General features: G+C 52.6%; 1 protein-coding gene across 3 annotated transcripts in view; it reads left to right on the top strand.

Annotated features, from left to right (window-relative positions):
• FLI1 (Fli-1 proto-oncogene, ETS transcription factor) overlaps positions 1-22,948 on the top strand; it is a 109,920-nt gene that overhangs the window by 65,919 nt on the left and 21,053 nt on the right. For all 3 annotated transcript variants that reach the window (XM_032472546.1, XM_032472544.1, XM_032472545.1), the window contains exons 3-5: positions 3,067-3,221; positions 7,273-7,476; positions 15,428-15,493. In XM_032472546.1, coding sequence (XP_032328437.1) covers positions 3,067-3,221; positions 7,273-7,476; positions 15,428-15,493 — 425 coding nt within the window. The remainder of the gene's footprint in view (positions 1-3,066; positions 3,222-7,272; positions 7,477-15,427; positions 15,494-22,948) is intronic.

Below are 22,948 nucleotides of genomic sequence, written 5' to 3'. Positions count from 1 at the left end.
GGGGCCGGCCGGCGCACGCGTGGAGGGTCGGGGCGGGTGCCAGGGCTTTCCCTTATGGCGCCGCTTTGCTGATGGTAGAGTCCGGGTCCAAGGACAGGACCTTGGTCCAGAGGAGACGTGCCCAGGCAGTGGGGCAGACAGGCAGATCCCCTGGCCCAGCTGGGGAGCAGGTGCACACACAAGAGTGAGGAAAGAGAGAGGACACCGAAATCTGGTAACGTCTTTGGGATAGGAAACCCGGAGGCTCCAAGCACTGGACAGCCCCAGTGGTCACCCCAGCAGGAGCACCCAGGGCCTGGCTGTATTCAGAGGTCCCCCCCCCCCGGGGGCGGGGCTGCCCCGGCCAAGCCGCACCCCACAGGTGCCTCTCTTGCGCTGTGCTCAGACTCCTCTTCTTACCAGGCGACCTACCAGGCCGCTTTCACCAAATGAACCCTCTAGGCAGTTGGAGCTTCCTCTCTTCCTGGCACCAGGGACTGGCCCTGCTACGGTGCCTTGGGCATAAGGGGTCACTTCATTGCGGTGCAATGAGAAGGGCTGACCTTCTCACCTGTGCATGGCACGGGGTCTGTTTGGGGCTCAGAAGTCCCCAGAAGCCCAGCTGATGTGGAAAGCAATTTTCCCAACTCCGTCTCCCTCAGAGTTCCGAAAGGCGGGGGTGCAGCCCACGAGAGGCACTCCCCTTCCGCCACGCCCGGCCGACGTCGCCCCCTCGCAGAAAGTCCTCCGGCCCCTGCCAGAGGCAGTGTGTGCTCTGGCAACCCCACCCGCGGCACGGCGCTCCCAGCCAATGAAAACGTTGCGCTCTCTCTTTTGGTTGAAGGCCAACTTAATCCTCCAGACTCCGGCCGCACTTGGGCTGTTTCACAACGGCCAAGTATGCCGGGAAGGGCTGCCGGGCTGTGGCAGCGTGTGGGGGGGTACGTGTGGCGTGTGTGTGTACGCATGCATGTGTGCGTGTGCGTACGCATGCATGTGTGCGTGTGCGCGCACGTGGAGTGTTCTGTGCCGGCGCACGGCGCATCTGTGCACGTGGAGCGCATGTGCGCATGCGCCCACTTGCGGTCAGCCGGGATGAGGGCGGGGGACCCCGCGAGCTCCGCCCCCGCTTAGCTCAGATCCAGGACCAGGGTCTTTCCGGGGCTGCTTCATCTCAGGCCAAGTCCTTCTCCAGCAGCAGCCAAAGGGCCAAACTCTGGTGAAAAGCCCTGATGTGCTACTGCCTCCCCTCAGACTGCCATGGGGACATTAAACCTTCAACAATCTGGGGCTCTGACGGCTGGTTCTTGGTTCTCTGCCTGGAAAAACAGTAGGCGAATAGTAAAACCTTAAATTCTAACATGTGTAAGTTATACATCTTATTTTCATTTTCAGCCCATGTTCCCCTCTGTAAGACATCAGGAAAAAATTACCGTCTGACTTCTAATATCTCAGTGGAGCATTTATCTCCCAGCTATGATAAGTGATCTTCAATATTTTTTTTCCTTTCAGATTAAGAAACAAATTCATTTAATTTTCTTTATTGAATGTGCTCTGGCCTCCCCCTCCCCCTGCCACCGCCGAGGCCCCCCGCCCCCGCACCCCAACCCTCCTGGCTGTTACTCCCTCGGGCTCCCTGACTGCTTTCCTGCCCACCGGCCTGCCGCCACCGCATTGCGGGCTGGGCGGGGGTTGGAGGGGAGGGGAATCTGGCAAAACCTGGCTCCTTAAGGCCTCGGGATGGTCTGTTCCTGCCCATAGCAGAGGGAGGGAGGGCAGCCGCCAGGCCTCTGGAAAGCCCTGAGAGGTTCTGCGGCCCAGAGTTGGACGTCTGTAATCTGAACCTTATCTGAACTCCTGGGTCTGAAGGCCTGGTCTGGACCTCTTGCGAGGACTGGCTGTCTCCCAGGGTGCCAGGGCTGACGTTTCCTGCTCCGGATGACCAGGGCTGCAGCCTCTCCCTGGCCTCTAGTCTCTCCTTCGTTCCACTGCTCTCGGAGTGGCTGAGCAGAAGCTGGGGCAGGACAGGATGGCGCTGCCCTGGGCAGCACTGGGCTCAGGGTAGGTGGGGTGTTCTGCCATCCTACTCCAAGTACCAGGTGGCCACAAGTGAGATGTCGGCTCCGTCTCCAGACAGATGCTCTTTGCTGAGCTGGAATGCCTTGGGCAGCCTCTCTGCTCCCATGTTGCCGAATACCAGGGGTTGACCTGGCCGTGTACTTGGAGACCAGCTCGGGGGGATTGCCCTGTCCCTTGTGTACTTCCAGGGGCTGGGTGGTCAGGCCTGCAAAATGCCACAAGGGCCACAACCTCTTGGGTTGAGGTTCTTGGATTCTCTTCCTCCTTCAGGCAGCAGCCAGCTCTTCTGCATGTGTGTTTTGCTAGAGAAGCTTAAGGCAGGAGACTTGAGTCAGTTCCATCTTCTCTAGCTGTGTGCCCCTGGGCCAGTCACCTCACTGCGTGGTTTCCTTAACCATAGAAAGGAGGTGTTAACCCTTGCCATCCCTGTCCTGGAGGGTGATTGGGAAGTTCAGATAGAACGCTGTATGAAAACTGTGTTAAAATAATATATGTGCAATGGAAAGAATTTGCTTAGGAAACACTGATGGCTCACTCCCTCTGTGAGGCACTATCTAAGATGCTTGAGGTGAAAACCTGAAAGTAACGGACGCAATCAGGAGCTTGTCAGTCCAGCAAGGGGAAGCGCACCTGCCAGGCTAACCATCGCATGGCGTGACAAGTCCTAGGACCACGTTAGAAACAGGGTGCCGTGGGGGCGAGGCAAGGGCAGCAACGCCGGACTCAGAGGTCCAGACTCCAGTCTGAGGGCAGCCAGGGGCTGCCAAAAAGTTTTTCAGTACCGTAATTACAGGATTGGGATGGGAATTGAAGAAAACCCTGGTGGCAGCGTGGACAGAAATCAGGCCGCGTCAGCAGCGTCTGCGTCATCGTTACACCGAGCGGGGCCGGGCGCTGGCTCCGCGGACGTGGCGCGATTGGCTGGGGCGAGCAGCCCCGTGCCGCGCCGCGGCCGTGGTGGCAGTGGCACTGATGACTTCCTCTGGACTTTGTCTTTTCTCGCTCCAGGGAGTCTCCGGTGGACTGCAGTGTTAGCAAATGCGGCAAGCTCGTGGGCGGAGGCGAGTCCAACACCATGAGCTACAACAGCTACATGGACGAGAAGAACGGCCCCCCTCCCCCCAATATGACCACCAACGAGAGGAGGGTCATCGTCCCCGCAGGTACTTTGGGAACCAGGCGGCTGCCTGCCTTCCACGTCCTCACTCTTCTGGGCTAGTAGCCCCAGTGGGCGTCTCCACCTCCACCCGGTACCCTGTGCTCAGTGGAAATGCTTACTTGGGAAAGCGACGCCTCCCTCCTCCTTCCCTGGTCCCCTTCCAAGACAGCCTCCCCCATGTCACCAGACCCCGACGTGCAGCGTCCAGTGGCCCCGCCCCCAAACAGTGTCACCTCAGAGAGTCTGTCCTGAGTGCCCAGCAGCACACACGGGGTGTGCCCAGCAAAGAGAGGAAAGGCCAGGCCCTCTGAACCCAAAAGGAATCCCGGGAACACCCAGGCGTGCCCACCCTTGCTTTTAAGGAGACGGGTGGCTCAGAGGCTGTCATGTCCACCTGGCAAGCACTGCCTGGCATCTGCAGGGTCCCACCTTTCCAAAATTACAGCCAGCGCTTATGGTTTCAAAATAGAAATAACTATATTTAACAAAAGGAGCGCCTTCACATGTGTGCAGCAAGTTATGTCATTCTGTAAAAATAACCTATTTTTCCTAGGAATCGGCACTGTTGGTTACAGAAAATAAAATCATTGTTCAGGCCTTCAGTGCGTTGGCCGGACATCCTGCCTCGGCCAGCGAGCTCAGCCGCCTGGTCCAAAAGGGAGTCAAATCTACAGCGTGTAGGGTCCGTGCCAGGTAGAAGGAGCGAGAATGTCCAAATCTCAGGCAAAGTAAATTCCAGGGCAGGAGTGAGACCTAATCTCACCAAAACAAGTTTCCCAAAAGGCCAAACCCCTTCCATTTGGAGACGTGCCGACGCAGTTGTGTCTGAGGGCAGAGGACTAGATGTGTCTTCGAGGTAGTCCAAAGGGGGTTGCGAGTCGGTCAGGAAGGCGTGGTTTTATAACGGTCTCTCCTCCTAGGCTCTGGGCATTTATTTTCCATGGGAAGTGGTGTGTCACCATCTCCTGGGACAGACAGCCCGGTGCATGCCTCCTGGGCCAGATTCTAGGTGGCGGGGGCGGGCACGCATGAGGCAGGAGAGGGCCGGGCTGACAGGAACTCCTGCACCCTCCGGGGCTTGAAAACTGCTCCTGAAGCGTTTTCAGTTTCCTTGTTTGGCAAGCATGTGACCTGACAGGCAGAGGAGGAATGGGTCCACGGGCTGAGGGCCTTCCTGGTGCCGGGCACCGGGTAAACGGCCTCGTCCCGAGACGCTGTTTCTGTGGTGTCACGTCCGACCCCCCTTCCTCAAGACCCCCACCACAAGTGTTTAGCTCAGGTGCATCAGCCAGGGCCAGGAAAAGCCCGCCCTCTCCCCTCTCGCGGAGAGAAGGTGGGCAGTGACGGCAGACCAGAGCTGGCCTGCAGGGATCCTTCTGCACCCCCGACAGCAGAGCCGAACCTCTCCAGGCCTCGGCTCACTCAGTATCAAACCCCCCGCTCCAGCCCTGCTTCTCCAAACAGTGGCAGCCTGGGAGGGAAATCTTGAGGACGGAAGAGTCAGGAGGCCAGAGGCGGTCTCTGAACCAACTGTGGACACCATCTGACTTCCTTAGTCCCTCCAGGGAGGGGATACAGAAGTGGGGAGAGTGACCAGACTGCTTGGTTGACCCTTCAACTCTGAAATGCTTTCAAAAGAAATAGCAAAATGGGGAAGCTTCCGTGGGCCACGGATGACCCCAGCCGTAGTGATGAGAAGAGCCTGATTTCCTACCAGAGGGGTTTCAAAGCACTTCATGTAATGAATTCACTAGCTGGGGATTCACTTCATTATTTTACCTCTGGCTAGATCTTTAGGCATCATCCTCACACATTTTGGCCTACTCCAGGTCAGCCTCCTGGACAAAAGAGAAAGTCTCATTTGGGCAAGTCCACAAATTAAGGCAGTGAAACGTTGGTGGAACAACCAATTGAATTTATGGTGGGATTTTAAGACAAGTATAAATGAAGGCCCTAGTTAATCCCCAGTTCCAAGTTCAGATGGGAAGACACCAGGACTAAATCATCCAGGAGCTGCATTTGGAAGAGTTTAGCGTGATCCAGAGAGGAAGATTTATCATTCATTGTGCTGTAAAGGGAGAGAAATAATATTGTGACAGAGCCCAAAGCAAGGGAGGAAATAATAAAATAAATAACATATACAGTATAAATTTGAATTTGAGGCTGCAGATACTCAAAGTGAGGAATTAGGAGAAACAAAGGAGAGCTGATGAAATAGTACGCCTCATAATCCAAGTTCCCCGAGGACATGTTTCTTTAGAATTCTGAGATGCTGCAAAATTACTTCCATCTACCAATGGTCCGTGCCTAACTGTTTCTGGAGAGTGAAAGAGTAAAACAAAGCAAGAAATTTATCTGAGAGAGAGAGATGCAGACTCGGACATTGACGCCCTAGGAGTAGCTGGGCCTTCTGGCGTGATGGCAGAGGACCTCTCCTGTGAGCTAAGGTGGGAAGGCGAGACTGGCAGCAAAGAGGAGGCTGGGGGGTCGGGGACCCTCAGCTAAGTGCAGTCCTGGGAGGACTGGAAGCCCAGCTCAGACTGGGACTGAAGTTTGAGTGGGGTCTTAACCTTTCCCAACTCCACTACCCATCTGCAAAATGAAGATAAAAGCCCTTTTGCCGGATTTTCTTGACGAGTGGAAAAGGGGACACGTGTAGGACACGTGCAATGCCTAGTAGGCATTCAAAATCCGGGCTGTTACGGGTTCCCGGGCCCTGGGTCACTGGTTGACGGTGGCAGCAGCCTGGGACCTGCGGCCCCAGGTCCTCCTCTTCTAACCCCAGCTCTCTGCCCGCTCCTCCTCCTCCAGCAGCAATTCAGCAACTGCCCCACGCGTGGGTGGTGCCCCAGCCCCACTCTAGGGTGGGGAGGAGACCACAGAACCTTGCTCTTTTGCCACGGCCACTCTGGACCATTCAAACCTCTCCCATTTTCGCTGAGAGCCTTCACAGCCCCTTAGAATGTGAGGGTGAGGTGACAGAGGTAGCACAGGTATTCCTCCCAAGAAAGCAGGCTAATAACGCCAGCCCAGTAGAAGCTGGGGGCTGTCAAGTCTCCTTCCTCCTCCCGGAAGCCTTCTGTGATTCCAGATTCACACTAACCCCTCCGCCTGGGAGTCCTCCATCTGCCACCACAAACACCTGTCGCTTAATTACACGCTTTCCTGCCTAAGCGCTTCGTGTGGACGGGATAGACCCGTGTAACTTTCTCCCATGATGCATGTATTTGACTGATTATTGGATCCACTAATTGGGTGCCAAGGAAAGAGATGGCTTCCAGGTTGTGACACGTGATAAGATTTAAGGGCTCCACCTACTGTGGCACCTACTAGACTCACCAGCAGCACTCCAGGTACACCAGCTCCCCTCACACACACACCCCCCTGGCTTGGGAGGAGTCTTGGGGGTCCTAAGGGGAGATGGCCTCAGCCCTTCCATTACTTACTTGGGACCTAAAACATTTCCTCCCTCTGACACCATTCTCATCTTTGGGATTTAAATATCCTGAAACCATTCGGGAGATGTTCTTAAAGAAATGTCAACACAGCCGTCCCCAAAGGGAGAAAACCCAGGTTGGGTTTAAGTTAAAGATTAACACCTCTGGATTTCCGACTGCACAGATGGAATTGTGGTCCAAGTGTCCACATGTGTGTTCTTTCCTGCAGCCATCTGAGAGGCAGGTGTTCTTTCATGCAGTCATTGATGTTCTGAAGATACAGATGGTTTCCCTTTCCAGAGACATTGTTTCCTGGGTCTAGGGGACCCAGAGCGCTAAGTTGTTCAGGCAGCTCCAGATGCGCTGGGGCCAGGTGGGAGCTCTGGGAGGACCATGTGGGAGGGGACCACTTTCCCACTGAAGGAGAGAGGAGGAGCAAGGGAAGGGGAAGGGAGGGGAGAAAGGTAGAGGTGGAGGGAGAGAAAGAGGGAGGAGACCCAGAGTCAGAGAGATGGAGAGGGACAGAGACAGAGACACACAGAGAGGCCACCCAGGCAGTCTGAAGGGGGAGGCCCTGCCTCCTGCAGCCCTGCTGACTAACATCTGTGTCCTCCGTAGACCCCACGCTGTGGACGCAGGAGCACGTGCGGCAGTGGCTGGAGTGGGCCATCAAGGAGTACGGCTTGATGGAGATCGACACGTCTTTCTTCCAGAACATGGACGGCAAGGAACTGTGTAAAATGAACAAGGAGGATTTCCTCCGAGCCACCTCCCTCTACAACACGGAAGTGCTATTGTCACACCTCAGCTACCTCAGGGAAAGTAAGTGCCTGGTCCCCTCCATTTCTGGGCAGCAGAACACTCCCAGGGGCTGCGGCCCAAGTCCCCGGGGCTGGGAACCGACTCTGCAAGGCCAGCCAGGATGAGGAACCACCCCAGGGCTGGGCGGACGCGGCAGGAGCCACAGGCACGTCTGGGTGTGAAGTTGCCGAGGTCACACTGGCTCCCAGACACCCAGTGAGGGGGCTGACCCAGTCCTGCCGGGTCAAGGGGAGGAAAACAAGGAATGGAGGAAAAGTCGGGCACTGTGGCCCCGCGGGGTCTGCCAGAGGCCAGTGACACTCTTCCCAAGAGAACCCCTTTCCAGAAACCACTCAGCTCTGAATTATAAATAGATGGACGCCCTGGCCAGTATTTTCTTGAGCAATGATTTATTCCCTGCAGTAAACGCTTGATTCATGGATTTAAGGTTTTAGAATTTTACACATTCACTACCTCTTATTCTTGGGGCCGCTCTAGCACCCTCTAACCCAGCCTTACCGCTGTTCCCTACACACCGTCCCTGGATAAGCAGGGACAGTAGCAGCAGGTGCTCCACGCAGGTTGGGGTCTGTTGGAAGCTTTCTCCGGGCACAGTCAGAAGGAAGGGAGTTTTAGGAAGGGAGAGTTTATGAAAGAAAGTGCACAGTTGTCCAAAGGATTTATCCAACACAAGGTTTCTCTAGCACCACGCCCCATCAATTTGATATGAATCTCACTTGATATGAAATGTACACAGAGATAGGAACAGAATTTGGATAAACTGCCAGTCACCTCAGCCTTAACCCTTCACCAGAAATTCAGGTGCTGGATCAACGATCCCAAGTTCTGAAGGATCGTTCTGCGGCCAGAAAAGATGGTACTAACACGGGGGAGGAGAAGGTGCAGAAAAACAGATGCGGACTCATTCTAGAAGGGGCTTTCTAACTGTCAGCTCTGTCCAGAGAGCAGCTGGCAGCTCCAGAGCACGGGGCTCGCTGTCAGTGGCCAAGGCTGCTCGGAATCTTGTCGGACTTCAGCTTTCAAGGGAAGGAGGGTGATGGCTGTTAATCCCCTTTAAAGCTGACATCCTTGGGCAGTGCCTACAGGCCGCTCTCCCGGGTCTCCTGGGCTGCGGGTTGGTTCGTTCATTAGTTCAGTGGGTCCTCGCTCAGCCTTTCTGTCATCGTCTTGCAACAGCTCGCTCTGGGGGGTGGGGGCAACACATACTGGCCGTAAAAATCAAAAATTTTTAAAAAATGCCTTCGGAAGTTTCCACTGGTGCCTCGGGGCTCCTCGGTCCCCTGTCCGAGGCATCTGGTGACCAGCAGGAGAGTGTGGGTGATGCAGTGTATGTTAACACCAGAGCAATTACCTCATGTCTGAGTCTTGCTGCAACATGAGGTCAGCCGAAGAAATGGCAGTTTCAAAAAAGGGGGCAATTTTCCACCCAGTTTTTCTGAACTTCAGAGAATTAGCATTTTTCTAACAATCTGTATTTCTCAGTCTTTAAGTATTTATAGAATTTTTTTAAAAGGATCTTTGCACGGAGTCCCTGCTGCGGCGCTAGCTGGGCAGGGCAGGGGGTGGAAGTGGGCGCACAGAAGCCGGACGTGAGGAGGAGAGACCAGCAGAGCCAACACCCCGGCCGGTCCTGCCTTCCCGCTCCTCCTGGTGTCCTGTGGCGGGAGGTCCAGGAACCGCCGGTGCCTTTTCTTCCTTTGTGGAAGGGGAGATGGACAGCAGTACAGACAGCGTGCTCGGAACACTTAAAGGGCCCAACTATCTTGGGCATCATGGCGACGCCCTTGATGGGGGAATGTTCGGGCACATTCCAGGTTGACGTGGGGGGAGCCCACTCCCTCCAGGTGACCCCAGACCCTGCTTTCTGTCTGGTCCATAAACGACCCAAGTCCACACTAAGACTTCCTTTCACAGGAGAGGACCCTTCACAGCCCCTGAAACAAGACCGACACCCGCTCAGAAGGCCCAGGAATTGCATAAGGAGGCCATGGGTAACCTTGGAGGAGGCTTTCCATTGGAGGAGAGCAGATAAAGAGCAAAGGAGGGAGCAGGCCGGGAAGAAGCGGGGGCCGGAGACTCTGGTTTGGGGGTCTAGGTAGCAGGGCAAGAGGAAGTGTGAGTTGCTGCTGCTTTCCTTCTTTCTTTTTAAGATTTGTAGACGTTAAGGAAGCTGCCCCAAAGCAGTAAAAATATGAAGTTTCCAGAAAGGAGCTTATTAGTAGTGGAGCAAATTTCCAGAATTGAGAGTAGAGGAACAAAGCACACGTCTAACACCATGTCGAGGAAACAGCGAACGATTGAGGGGTCTGTGTACTGATGTCAAACCATGTCTGCCTGCAAAGCAAAAATTAAAATACTTATATTAAGTTTAAAAAAAAAAAACCTGGCCCCAGCATAGTATGGTAATAGTCTAGAAGCCGTTTGAGAAACTTAGACTTAAAATGATCTGCTATCATGGAAAAAATTTTGATTCATGCTTCTTACTAACTGATGTCCACCTTCAGTTCCAGCACCTGGGACCCCTGGCGGTAGGTCCGGTGCCTGGGGGCCGACTGCTCTCAGGCCTGCCGGGAGCCCCCCTGGTGCCCACCAGCAGGCCCTCAAACAGTGTGTTGTTTGTCCAGACTCACTTCCAGCGGGTATTTGTGCTGAGGCAGAGAGGCCGGTGCTCTGGGGAGAGGCTGGGACAGCTGAGCTGAGACAGAGAGAAGGGTGCTCATTCCTCGTGCTTTGTCATCTGTCCTTTGGTGGAGGAGGGGGTGGGGTTCAAGCATTTCCACTCTGGCAAGCGGTGGAAGGGAAATAGCAGAGCTCCTGGACACAGACGGGGAAGCACAGTAGGGCTGGGAGAGTCAGCAGAAGAGAACTGGAGCCCTTCTAACTTGGCTGGAAGCCGGGAGACTCCAAGTCAGTTGCCCTCTCCGAAGTGTCTGAGCTTTCTGGACTCTAGCAGAAAAAAGGACCTGATAGGATTAAGAAGCTCTGGCATCAAATTTACACTTCCAGTTGTCTGGGAGGGGAGCCCTCCTTTTAAATTTTCAATACCAAATTTCAAATTAAAAATGTATTGTCCAGGGTGGAGAAGAAATAGCAATGTCCTGAGCCCCCTCTCTACCCTGTCTGGCTTCAGGGGTTTACCTGGCCTGCCTGGGGGCACTGGATGTCCATACCGTGGCTTGTCAGCTGGCCCAGACGGAGTGCTGTCCCTATACCGTCCCCCCGAAATGTCATCCACACTTGAAATGCCAGGGCAGTGAGGCCTAGGTCTGGGGAGATGCCCACAGTTCTTGGGATCATCCTGGAGTCTCCTGGGGCCACCAGGGCTCAGGTGTCATTCACTCTACAGGGACAGGATGCCCCCTTGTGGACACCAAGGACAACTGTTTATCAATCCCCATTTTAAAGCCAAAATAAACTGAGGCCTGGACTGTTTCAGAAATTGATCCAAAGGCACACAGACCGTGAAGAGCAGCCTGGTATCTAAGACTCAGGCCTCTTAGCACGGCCTCAGGCTCTGATCTCCAAAGGCCAGGCCGCACAGAGAGCACGAGCTAACCTGGGCCACACTTGTCTACCCTGCTTTGGAATTAGCCCCACTCCCCTTGGGGCTCCCACAGTGAGGTTTGGGCCACGTTCCCCACGGCATCTTCTGTTTTTGTTTGCACCAAGAGATAAATGCTTTCCAAAAACTTTCCTGGGGCTTCCTGGAATGAGGCCGATTAAGCCAAACCTATCACCGTGCCCACCCTGCCCCCTTCTCTTCCGCGGGGCGCCCCTCACTCGGGGCCCGATGGGCGGCCCCATCCGTATCTCTCGCGGCACACCCCGTTTGGCAGAGGTCATATTTACAGTCTCGGGGCTGCGGGAAATGAGATTGGGTGTCACAAGGCAAGATTGGGACGGACCTCAGAGGAAGTGGGAGAGCTGCCCCCCAGCCGGCAGTTCAGACTCAGGGCCGCTGGGGGGAGTTCGGGGTTTCTGGGAGCCCAGAAGTCCTGGGCTGGGCAGCCAGAGGCAGAAGGAACAGGGGTCTTTTTTTCACTTTATGGGATGTTGTGTTCTGTCTGTCTGTCTGGGTCTGACCTGTGAAAAATACTAAGAAACTGTTTTTAAATAGTGGCAGCCCTAGGGAATGAAATATACTGTGTGACAGGGGGACCACAGCGAAGGTATCTATCTTAATTCCCATTTTTAATTTAAACTTAATGGGAAACACATTTTGCGTTTTGTGGCATTCCCACCAGCCGCCTCAGATGTTCGGGCAGAGGTGATGGGTCCGGACGATTAAGCTGGTGAAGTATTACCCCTTCCAGGCCGGGTCTGAGCCACAAAGGAGAACAAAAGGCCAGATTTCCCTGGACTCCCCAGTCAGTCAGGCCTGTTGTTTAGAGCACGGAGCCCCTTCCCTCCTCCCTCCCGCCCGCACCCTCCAGCCAGGCCATTGACGGCAGCGGCAGCGCAGAGGGAAGGGAGTCTGGCTTCAATGGGCCGGCTGCGCAGGCGGGCAAATTCTCCACGAGGCGGGAGACAAAGGCCCAGGCGCTCAGTCGGCGTTGTCTCGGGCTGCAGGTGCCCCAGATGAGGACCAGGTCCGCCGAGGGGATGTGGAGCAGAAGAAAGCCCGATTGTTGGGCCCCTCCCCACACCTGCAAGGCTTCGCTCTGTTCATATCCATCCTCTTTCAGATCCCAAGTACCGTACCAGCGACGGGCAGACTCAACAATGGAAGATGATTTTGTCCTTTTGCTTTCGCTTTGGGAAGCCCACCCCATTCTTGGCGGCAGCTACTCTGTGCCGCTCAGGGTCCCCAGTACACGGACAGGCATAGGTGCCCACATGCACTCACACGTACGTAAACAGAAAAGGAGCCCCGTGTTTTAATTGCGGTATAGCGGAGAGAGAGATGCAGAAATCACAAGTGCACAGTCAAGGAATCATCACATGACTCATACCAGCACCCCCAGGTCAAGGGGGAGACCAGAAGCCCCCATGTACCCCCTCTCCATCACTACCCCTTCTTCCCCAAAGGTAGCCACTGTCCTGATTTCCAGCACCATAGGTAGGTGTTGTCTGTTCCTTCCATTTAGCCTGGAGCCACAGGGTGTGCTGGGCTGAGAGCAGGTTTCGTAGACAGACCAGAATGGGCAGCCTGCCTCCTGGGCTTTCTGGCTGTGTGATCTTAGGGAAATTACTTGACCTCTCTGAATGTCAATTTCCTCATCTGTGTAAGGAGTGAGAAGATAGATAGTAAGCACGTGGCACACAACGAGCATCCCCAGAGTGTTGGCGTCTCTCCTTCCGTCGCAGCCTGCTTCCCCTGACAAGGTGGCATTCACCCCACGGGGAAGGAGCCTCAAAGCGTGAGAGAGAAGTCCAAAGCCACCAGGCGAGAGGCCAGGATCCAGGGAGACCTGCCGGCATGGGAGCAGATTCCTTTAAGGAAAGAGCGTGCAGTGCCCCTCCCTGCAGCCTGAGGAACTGGTTAAATAAAAATGGGAGGAGAGAAGGGAATGCTGGTCCCTCGGGAGGGAGGTCAGACGCCCTGAACCAGCCCCTCCACAGGCAAGGCAGCCTCTCCTTCTAGGAGTGAAACTTGAACCAAGAACAGTCTTCAGGGCAAAATCCTTCTCCTAGGTTACCATGAAATATGTATTTCATGCGGGCTTTGCAGAGGTCAAACGACCCTTTCTCTTGCCTTTCTGGGAGTTTCCTGTGGGATTCACATGTGCCCAAAGAAGAACGTTCACCGAGGGAGAAATACAATAAATGCAGTTTATCTGAGCTCCGTGCTCTCCACTGCATCTGCGCTAATGACTCAGGCAGCTTGATCCTCTGAGACCACCATTTTTCTTTATTTGCTCCAGCCGTGAGGTTTCAGCCGGAGGGGACGGCGGGCACCGAGAGGCAGACGTTCTTGGTCTAACCCCTGAGACTGTTTTCCCTTCCCTTGGAACGTTTGGTTCCATTTCTTAACCTCCTTCCAGCCACGGAGGATTATTTCTTATTGCAGCGGAACCCATTCATAACTCTCATTCCAGAGGACAGACGAATGCCCAGCAAGCTCTTTATGAAGAGTTTATTGTGTGTCATTGTGGTGTCTGTGGGGGAAGCGATGTAAAAATAGCAATGATAATGCCTCGCACGTATTGAACACTCGTCACGAGCCGAGGTCTGTTCCGGGCAGCTGTATGTGTCACTGCATTCGGTCCTAACGACCGCCGTACTGGGCAGGTGCTGCTAGTAGCCCCTTTTGTACGTGAGGAGCCTCCAGCTTAGAGAGAGTGGGTAAACTGATGGCGGTCAGAAAGCCAGTCGATGGTAAGAGGCAGGTCTCCTTCTAAAGTCTCGTTTGCATAACAAGTTAGATTAAATGAGGTGGTCCCAGCCTTACTCTGTCCTCCATAGTTTTGCGTCTGCAATAACCAAACACATCTGGTTCTTGGCCCTTCCATGCACATGACTGTCTCATTTCTAAAAGCGTAGTTGCACTTCCACACTTTGGCACAGAGCTGTCTCAGTATCGCCACCACCCCTGCATTTTTTTTTTTGGTCTGGAACTGTTTCAGAGCTGGAAGGAATAGTCACCCAAGCCTGAAGTCAGAGGTTCTAGGCAGTTGGATGATGCTTCCAAAATTCTTTCTTCGTCGTCTGGCCTGGAAGGGCACACGGTTTCTCTGAGGCACACAACCAAACGCCCACAGCTGGGTGAGGCAGCCTCTCCGGTCCAGCGTCCCTTCCATGACTTGAGACTAAAAATAGGAGCATCTGACAGCCCGTTCCCTGCTCCAAGCCCTGGCACCCAAATCCCTAAGTCCGTCCATTCGGTCACAGGGAGCAGAGAAAGGATTGTTTAGAAAGACTTTTTAGCCTCCAACACCCATGTCAAGCTGACTGCATCCTTTGTAAAAGCAGATCGCAGCCTTCTTGATAGCACGTCCAAGTTTCCCCAGGAGAACCCCAAAAAGGATCACAAAAATGCCTACATTTTCCAAAATAAAACTCCCGAATTTGCTCAAAACAAAGGAATGTGTCTAGTTTTAGGAAAGAAGGGAGGATTTTTTACCTGCAGCAACAACCAAAAAAAAAAAAAAAATCCCCAGAAAACGCGTACTACCAGACGGGTCTTGCATTAACGTTCAGCTTTAGACGGTTGTGTATCAACCTCTGCGACGACAGAAAATTCAATGTTTTATGCCCCGTGTCGAGTTGTATTTTCTTGGATATGTGTAAAGGGATGCAAAAGTTACTCTGGGGAGGACTGTCACCCTCACGCCCTTCCCAGCTTCCAGTTCCTCCCCCCAGCCGTGAACATCCAAGCACCTCGCCCACCTGTAAACCCAAAGGACATCGCAGCAGGAAGGATCAGGGCTAGTTTTTCCTCCAGGGTGTGGCAGGCTACAAGATGCAGACCAAATCTGGCCACCGCTGGCCCCTGGACAACACAGAACAAAAACCAAAAGGAATGTACAACAGAGACCATATTTACCCACAAAGATATTTACTATCTGTTCTTTATAAAAAGTTTGCTAACTCCCCTTCTAGTTCAACTCCTTCATTTATCCGATGACAAAATCAAGGTCCAGACACATAAAGTCACTCACCCACGGTTACAGAGGGAGCCGGACGCAGGACCAGGGCGTGGTCCCCAGCCCCATGCACCTGCTGTGACGTTGTGTGGGCCCCGAAAACTCCAGAACCTCAAACATGGCTGCTGGGAGGGCATTCTGTCCGAACTTCCTTGCACCCTAACTCTAGGAAGTGACTATGGTCCTGCATGATTGGCCCCCAAAATGAGTGGCATTAGCTTTTTTTTTTTCTCTCCAGGAGTCAGCTGTCCCTGCAACCTTCTCCCCATCTCCTCCCCGCCCCACTCCCTTCTCATCCCACCTCGTCCTCTTGATCTCAGAAGAGTGGCTTGGTCATAACCTGATGCCTTTGCTTCATCTTTCAGGTTCACTGTTAGCCTATAACACAACCTCCCACACGGACCCGTCCTCGCGACTGAACGTCAAGGAAGGTGAGTCTCTTCTCTCCGGCACGTAGAACTGCCCTCCGGGCCAGCCCGGCACCGTCCCCGGTGCTGAGAGCGGGCGGGGGACCTCAGGAGTGTGCCTCCACTCTCCTGTTCCACTCAGCCTTCCTGGAAGCCTGCGTGGACAAGGGGACCCCCTCTTGTGCGTCTAGCTGCGAAAACACGACAGGGTTTTTAAATATCTTGTCATAATATTGTAAAGATATGACTTGAGGTTATTACTCTGGGAAAGAAAGCGTGTGGCTCCTGGAAGGAAATGGATACCGCCCACTTTCAAAGCTGAAAGGTGCAGGTTTTCTCTGTTGAAGGGAAGGAAATGAAGATTTCAGGGATTCTCGTGATGGCACATTTTCATTGGGTTTTGTTTCGTTTTGTTTTTGTAAGAAATTGTAGCGACTCCAGTTCCTTTTTAAAGTGGTGATTTGGGGATTTGGTCTAGTCGGTTTGGTTTGTTGGAGAGAGAAAGAAAACTGTCTCAGCAAACGGATTTTGCCGGTGAGGATTTTAGCGAACGTCACAGTAGCATTTCTCCGCATCTTTATTTATGAAACAACATTGTGGAGATTTCCTGCTCCGGACACTGTTAGAGTCTAGGCATTTAAACAAGTGAGTGACTCGTGGTACCTGGTTTAAGGGAGAAAAAAATGTGAGTGAAGGAAAATCTGCCCTAGGCAAAAGAAAAATTCCATGGAGCGGGGCATTTTGAGTGGGGGCTTGAAGAATGAATAGGAGTGTGGCAGGCACCCTCTCTTCCTCGGCTCTGCCTCCTTCGGTACCTTTTCTTTAATGCACACCTGCCATATAGAATGCAGGAAAGCAGAAGTTTTTCAGTATTGGGTGCGTGGAGTTAGCACAGCATAATATTTCAGAGAAACATGGAGCTCTTCTAAGAAAAGAACCTTAGAGGCCATTTGATTCAAAAATCGTCACGGATTCTAGAGGAAACACAGAGCCAGTGAGCCTGGGTGTCTTGGCCAAGGTCACACTATGATCATCAGATGATGACCAGACTATGCCATGGAAGAAATCTTTGACATAATGAATCTGCTTTTAGTTTCATGCTTTTCTGTGGCTTCCTTCCCCCTACCCGACTCTGGGCCAGTTCCTGTTTGTGTTACTGTTTTCCTTTCAAAATCAGAGTTATTGGCTTTTTCCATAAAAAACCCTGAAGTCGCATTGACTCATCCCACAATCCAAACCACATTTTATTAGGTGACCCGCTTACCATTATGTTGCAAACATGTGTAAGAGAGAAAAAGTGTTACAGTGACAGGCACGTTAGGCTGGAAGTTGGAGCACCTTTGGTTTACACTGGGGAAATCTCTTCAAGCCCTGAACCTCAGTTTCCTGTCAAATAAAGGGGCTGAACTAAACTGGTAAGTGTCACGCCTAAAAAAAAAAGTCACACCCTGACTGTTGAGCTCTTGGCTTCTAAAGAAGAGCTTCGAGCCCCTGTGCTCTAATCTGGTTACTCACTGAGCCTTGTTGCATTTGCAGTAAGAATCCATGTCTTGGAAGGAAGGAAGAGGGGTAGGGAGGAGGCAGAGAGGAAAGGAGGAAGGAGGCAGGTGGGCGGCCCCTGCAAGTCCCTCCAGCTCTGCAGGATGAGGCCTGCCAACGCCAGAGTGAACCAGTGAGGCTCTGGGGCAGAGCCAATGAGAGAGAATCTGATACTGGACTTAAAATACGATGTTCATTGTCTGGGTTGAGCTGTGCAGATAAAGGACTCATTCCTCCCCAGGGGGCCTCGCTTTCAGCCTCTCCCCTACCTGTGCTGCGGCTCTCGCTCCCCTCGGTCCTTCTGTCTGCGGGGCGCCTTTGTCACCACCGCCAGCTCTTTCGGGCCTTTGCAGGAGCTGCTCCCACGTGCTCTGGGCCGCAGCCCCTCTTCTGAAATGAATGAACAGCAGTAAGCAGGCCAACGCCCGTCCAGCCCTCAGTCAGACGGTGCAGGCCGTTTATCTCCCAGCATCAGCCCAGGCCTCAAAGAACCCTGAAGCCTGTGTTCTGCAGGTGCATCCTTTGTCCCCAGTAACGCTTGCCACTTGAGCTGCCTTGCTTCTTGGCCGCCTCCCCCGTGCTGAGGTGGTCTGGATCTGTCTAAAGGGCCCATCCATCCCACAAAGCAAAGTACATTAGCAAGACAAAGCTCTCCTTTTCCCCCTCCTCCCCACTCCTCTGTCTCTGCCTTTCTCTAATAGCCATCTTTAGTTCTTCAGATATTAAATGGAAAAATAAAGGGACGACGTCATGCAACCTTAGCTCCATCTTGTTTGAATAAGGCACACACACAGCCCCAAACAAACCCAGAGTCCATCGAGAGCACCGTGCAGGCGTGTGTGTGTGCGTGTGTGTGCGTGTGTGTGCGCGTGCCTGTGTTTCACAAAGGGCAGGTGCTCGCATCAAGCACAAAGGGGAGAAGTCGAGGTCTGTGTATGTTTCTTCATGCATTTATGAAATGAAAATACCTCTTTACTTTCAAATGGCATAATCACCCTTCCAGCTTGTCTCCTGAAAACGATTGCACTGTCTAAGGGTTATTTGCGCCCAGGAAGGAAGACTAGATTTTGAAAGTTCATTTATAACAGTCTTTAAGCTTCTTTAAATTAAATATTCTGTGGCCACAGATTGGACCCAACCAGAACCATTGTGCTCTCTCTACCTGTTAGCGAGGCCAATGCACTTAAGAAAATAAATTAGGGTGGACGCGATTGTTACCTGTTTGCGATTGCAGTGACAGCTGTCATCTGTATGGGATTCTGCAACATCTCAGACACTTTTCACCCGCTTTGCCTCTGTTTTTGAGCCTGGCAGCATCCGTGGGAGGTTGATTGAAGTACCTCCATTTTGCAGACAGAGAAAGTGAGATTCAGGACCATTCAGAGGTTCATTGGGGCAGAGCCAGGATTCAAACCCAGGTTGCAGGATTCAAAATCCCGTGCTTCAGATAGTTTCCCGACAAACACAGCCTTTCCCTTCTAACTGGCTTCTCATGAAAACAACCTTGCCTAAATATAGTGTGGGCAGAGATTTGAATTTTTCCCATTATTTTTCTCTGCCCCTGCAATTTTCTCATTGTCATCTCCATCCGCATCCCTGCACTATTCTCTCTCCAGAGATGAATTCATACATGACCCCTGCTTGGCAATACCCCCTAGTCCTCACTGCACAGAGAATGAGCTGGAGAACTTTTTAAAATACTGATGTCATATGAAAAGTATCATATGACTTCACTCACAGGAGGTGCTTGAAGTAGGCAGATTCATGGAGACACGAAAAGTGGAATGGGGATTGCCAGGGGCTGGAAGGAGGGAAGAATGGGAAGTTATTATTTAATGGACACAGAATTTCAATTTGGAAAGACGAAAGAGTTCTGATGGTGACAGTTGCACAATGTGAATATTGTTAATGCCACAGAAAGTTGGTCAAAATGGTAAATTCTACACAATGTATGTTTTACCACGGTGAAAAGGCAAAAGTACATGAAAAGATGCTCAATGCCGCTAGTTATTAGAGAAATGCAATCAAAACCCCAATGAGGTATCATCTCACACCAGTCAGAGTGGCCTTCATCAAAAAGTGTACAAACAATACATTCTGGAGAGGGTGCGGAGAAAAGGGAACCCCTTCCGTGCTGTCGCTGAGAATGTAAGTTGGCGCAGCCGTTGCGGAAAACAGTATGGAGGTTCCTTAAAAAACTAAAAATAGACTTACCCACAATCCCACTCCTGGGCATGTATCCAAGAAGACAAAAACACTAATTCTAAAAGATGCATGCACCCCAGTGTTTATAGCAGCACTATTTACAACAGCCAAGACGTGGAAACAGCCTAAGTTCCCATCAGTAGACAGTTGGGTTAAGAAGATGTGCCATGTATACACACACACAGGATGGAGTATTACTCAGCCAAAAGAAAGAATGAAATATTGCCGTTTCCAGCAACATGGATGGACCTAGAGATGATCATACTAAGTGAAATAAGTCAGACAGAGAAAGACAAATATTATATGATGTCACTTATATGTGGAATCTAAAAAAAACAATGCAAATGAATCTATATACAAAACAGAAACAGACTCACAGAGAAAACACACTTCTGGTTACCAAGGGGGAAAGGGGGAGTGGAGAGGGATAAATTAGAAGTTCAGGATTAACAGACAGAAACTACTATACATAAAACAGAGAAGCAACAAGGATTTACTGTATGGCGCAGGAACAATATCCAACATCTTGTAATAACCTACAACGGAAAATAATCTGAAAATTATATATACATATAACATGTAATTATCAATGTATATATAACTGAAACTGAAAGTTTTTTCAGTTATAGATACAACTGGAAAAAAAACTGCAAAAGTAAACACAAGAAAATGTTTTAAAATACTGCCAACACGAGCAGTTGATTCAGAATCTCTAGGCGTGACACGCGGTCTGGGGGATTTTTTTAAAGCTTTCCAGGTAACTCTTAAACCTGCAGCGCAGGCTGAGCAGTGCAGTCATACAATACAGACACAAACCAGAAGGGAACAGGGATGCCCATCTCAGAGACAGCTAGGTGTTCTCGGAGACACGCTGGGCCGTTTAACTTGACCTTTCCTGGCCCCAAATCGACCTAGAAAAGAAAGAGCAGGACCTCCGGGTGTACTAACGAAGGAGTCGGTTGAATTGAGCACGTGATTGTTCCTTCTTCTCCATCCTTGTATTGATAATGTTGTAACTATTACTGATTTTGACAGCTTTATGTTAGTACATCACTCCACCGCTCAGAAACCCCTTTCTTACACGTCCCCATGACGTGTGTCTAAAAAGTAGATGCAGAACTGGGACGGGGGCTGGGAACTTGATTTTATCGGGAGGACACTGAGGTTCTAGAAGTTACATGGCCAGTCCAAGAACAAAGGAGTCTTGGGGCCAGGACCGCGGATTCTCTCAACCTCGCGCTCCGACCGCCACACCCGGGGGCAAGAGTGTCCACACTGGACACGGGTCAGGCTCCGGCGCGCGTCCGGGCAGCCCTGCCCCGGCCCTCCCCGCGCGCCCAGGCGGGCGAGCAGCAGGCTCGCCTTCCGAGCTGCTCTGCGCCCTGAGCCCTCACTTCCTTAGCTCCTCGTGCTGGATCTGTGTGAATACCTCCGACTCTCCCCGAGTCAGAGGAGACTGAGCTCCTTGTTTATTAACTCCTGGAACTCATAAGCCAGCCGGGCCCTGCAGCCGGGAAGCCTTTCAGGACCCGCGGTGGAACGTCCTCCACGCGGCCGGCCGGCGGCCCGCGGAGCCCCCCGGCCTGCAGGTGCCCGGGCTGACGGATAAACAGCCTGTCCGCCTGCGCGCTAAGCGTGGGAGCGAGGGGTGGGGGGGAACCACCTGTCCGCGTCCTGCGTCGTGAAATGCCTAACGGGTGCTGAAGGGCACGCTAACGCGAACCCTGCTTCTCTCAAGGAGATTTCCAGATGGCGGGGCCCCTGCGCGGAGCAGCCGCCGTGTTTCAGCAGCCCCTCCGGGTCGGCATTTGACGCCGGTAATCTCATTTGCGCCTCTCCCCATCGCCAGGAGCCGGCGGGGCGGGCATCCTGCCTACCATTCTGTAGTTCATGGAAGCGAGGCACACAGAGGCAACGGGGCTCATCGGAAACCCCCCGGGCCTCGGGGTAGAGCAGGACCCAGACACAGGCCTGAGCTGTTCTTTCCTCCCTCCAAGCTGTTTCTCACCTCATTGTCTCAACATACTCAGTTCAAGCGTCTGACAGCATAAACATTCTTTAATTAATGCTCTCAGTTTACCCAAGGCAGGCGTTCGTCTCGTATTTCAGCATCGTTGCGTACTGATTCAAAACTCAGGCTCTGGACTCAAAGAGGCCGTGCGACCTTGGTCCGGTCACTTACTTTTTTCTGCTTCAGTTTTCTCACGTATAAAACGAGGATAATCTGAGTGTCCCTTTGGGGGTGACATCCTGCTCCTAAGCCATTTACCGTGGTGTCTGCCACACCGGGAAGGACTCAGTATGTTAGCCCCATGAATTACAGTGTAATTAGCAGTAATATCACAGAATTATTAGAATATTTTTGAGGGTTTGCCACATGCTGACCCTGTGCCAAGGGCTGTGAAGGATGCCATCCTGTATCCTGCGACCTGCTAACACCAGAGATGAGACAGCCAAGTTCTTACAATCTTATTAGGGAGATATACCTGTGGAGCTATCAAGGAATAGTATGAAACTGCATATAATCAAATAGAAAAATGTGTGCTACGTACAAGAAGTTCCCTGCAAGTAATGAAGAGATGACAAATCATTCAGTGCTGAAGTGGACCATCCTCCAAACCTTTCAGGGGACAGAGTCGAGATGGGAGGCAAGAGATGGCATGAGTCCCCCCGAGACCACACTGGGAGTCAAGAGCTTCACCCAGAACCGTAGGCAGGACTCAGGCCCTCCTCCACCCCGTTCATCCTTCTTTTTGTTTATTAAGAATCCACTCCATCAGGGAAACTAGGCTGAGCCTCAAAAAGATGGTGCCCAACCAGCTGCCCTGTAAGGGGGTGTAGAAATGCGGACCAGTCCGTGATTCAGCACCGTGTTGGGTGTAGCCGGTGTATCATCCCATCTCGCTACATCCCCCTGCATTCTCATCCTCTAGGGGGAGCCCTTTATGACTTAATGTTGGGTTCCTGGTGAGAGAGGGGACGCCCCTGGAAATGCCCAGCATGTCGGTGCTGGAAATGGACCCTGACCAAAGGGAAGGTGGGCACCAAAGACCCCCTCAGCACGTCTGGATGTGTCCTGCGTAGGGGCTGCTCGTGCTCAGGCTGGGTTTTGGGGAAGGGACTCAGTGAGCTCCTGCGGGTGTGCCCGAGTGTGCCCTGTGGGCCCCAGTGTGGGACGCAAGCATGAGCAGGGAGCCTTGGGTGGGACTCTTGGGGGCTTATAAGAAACCGAAGGAAAGGAGCCCAGAGCCAGGGATTTGCTTCGGGATTTGGGGAGAGGGGAGGGAGTAGGGGGAGGAGACCTGAAATGAGGCGGGCCCTGAGTTCATGCTCGGTAAAGCCTCAGGGCCCTCCGCGGGCAGTAGACTTTTCTCTCTGCTTTTCCACATCTCCAAAATTTTCTATGATTTAAAAGATGCCCAAGAAGTTTTGTTCTGGTGGAGAAAATGCAGACGAGGGCAGAATATTGATTCCTGTGCCCCGAGTGTGTCGCACCGAGCAAGGGTGGCGGATTTCAGGGCTCGGCACAGGAGGTGGGGGCGGGCTTCGGGCAGCATCCTGAGTGAGGGCCACTTTTGGGGAGCGCACGGCAGGGGAGCTGTGCCGGTCGGTCTGGAACACGTGTGCGTGAAGGAAAAGGCCTGTAATGCTGTGAGGTAATGCCTGTTATTTTTAGGGAGTAAATAACATCTCTCATATAGCAGGTTGCGCGGCTCCGCGGGCCCTGTCTGTGTT

Source organism: Camelus ferus, chromosome 33 (assembly GCF_009834535.1).
Source record: "Camelus ferus isolate YT-003-E chromosome 33, BCGSAC_Cfer_1.0, whole genome shotgun sequence".
Classification (NCBI taxonomy): domain Eukaryota; kingdom Metazoa; phylum Chordata; class Mammalia; order Artiodactyla; family Camelidae; genus Camelus; species Camelus ferus.
Note: the sequence above shows the minus strand (reverse complement) of the source record. Positions and strands in the feature narration are given on the sequence as shown.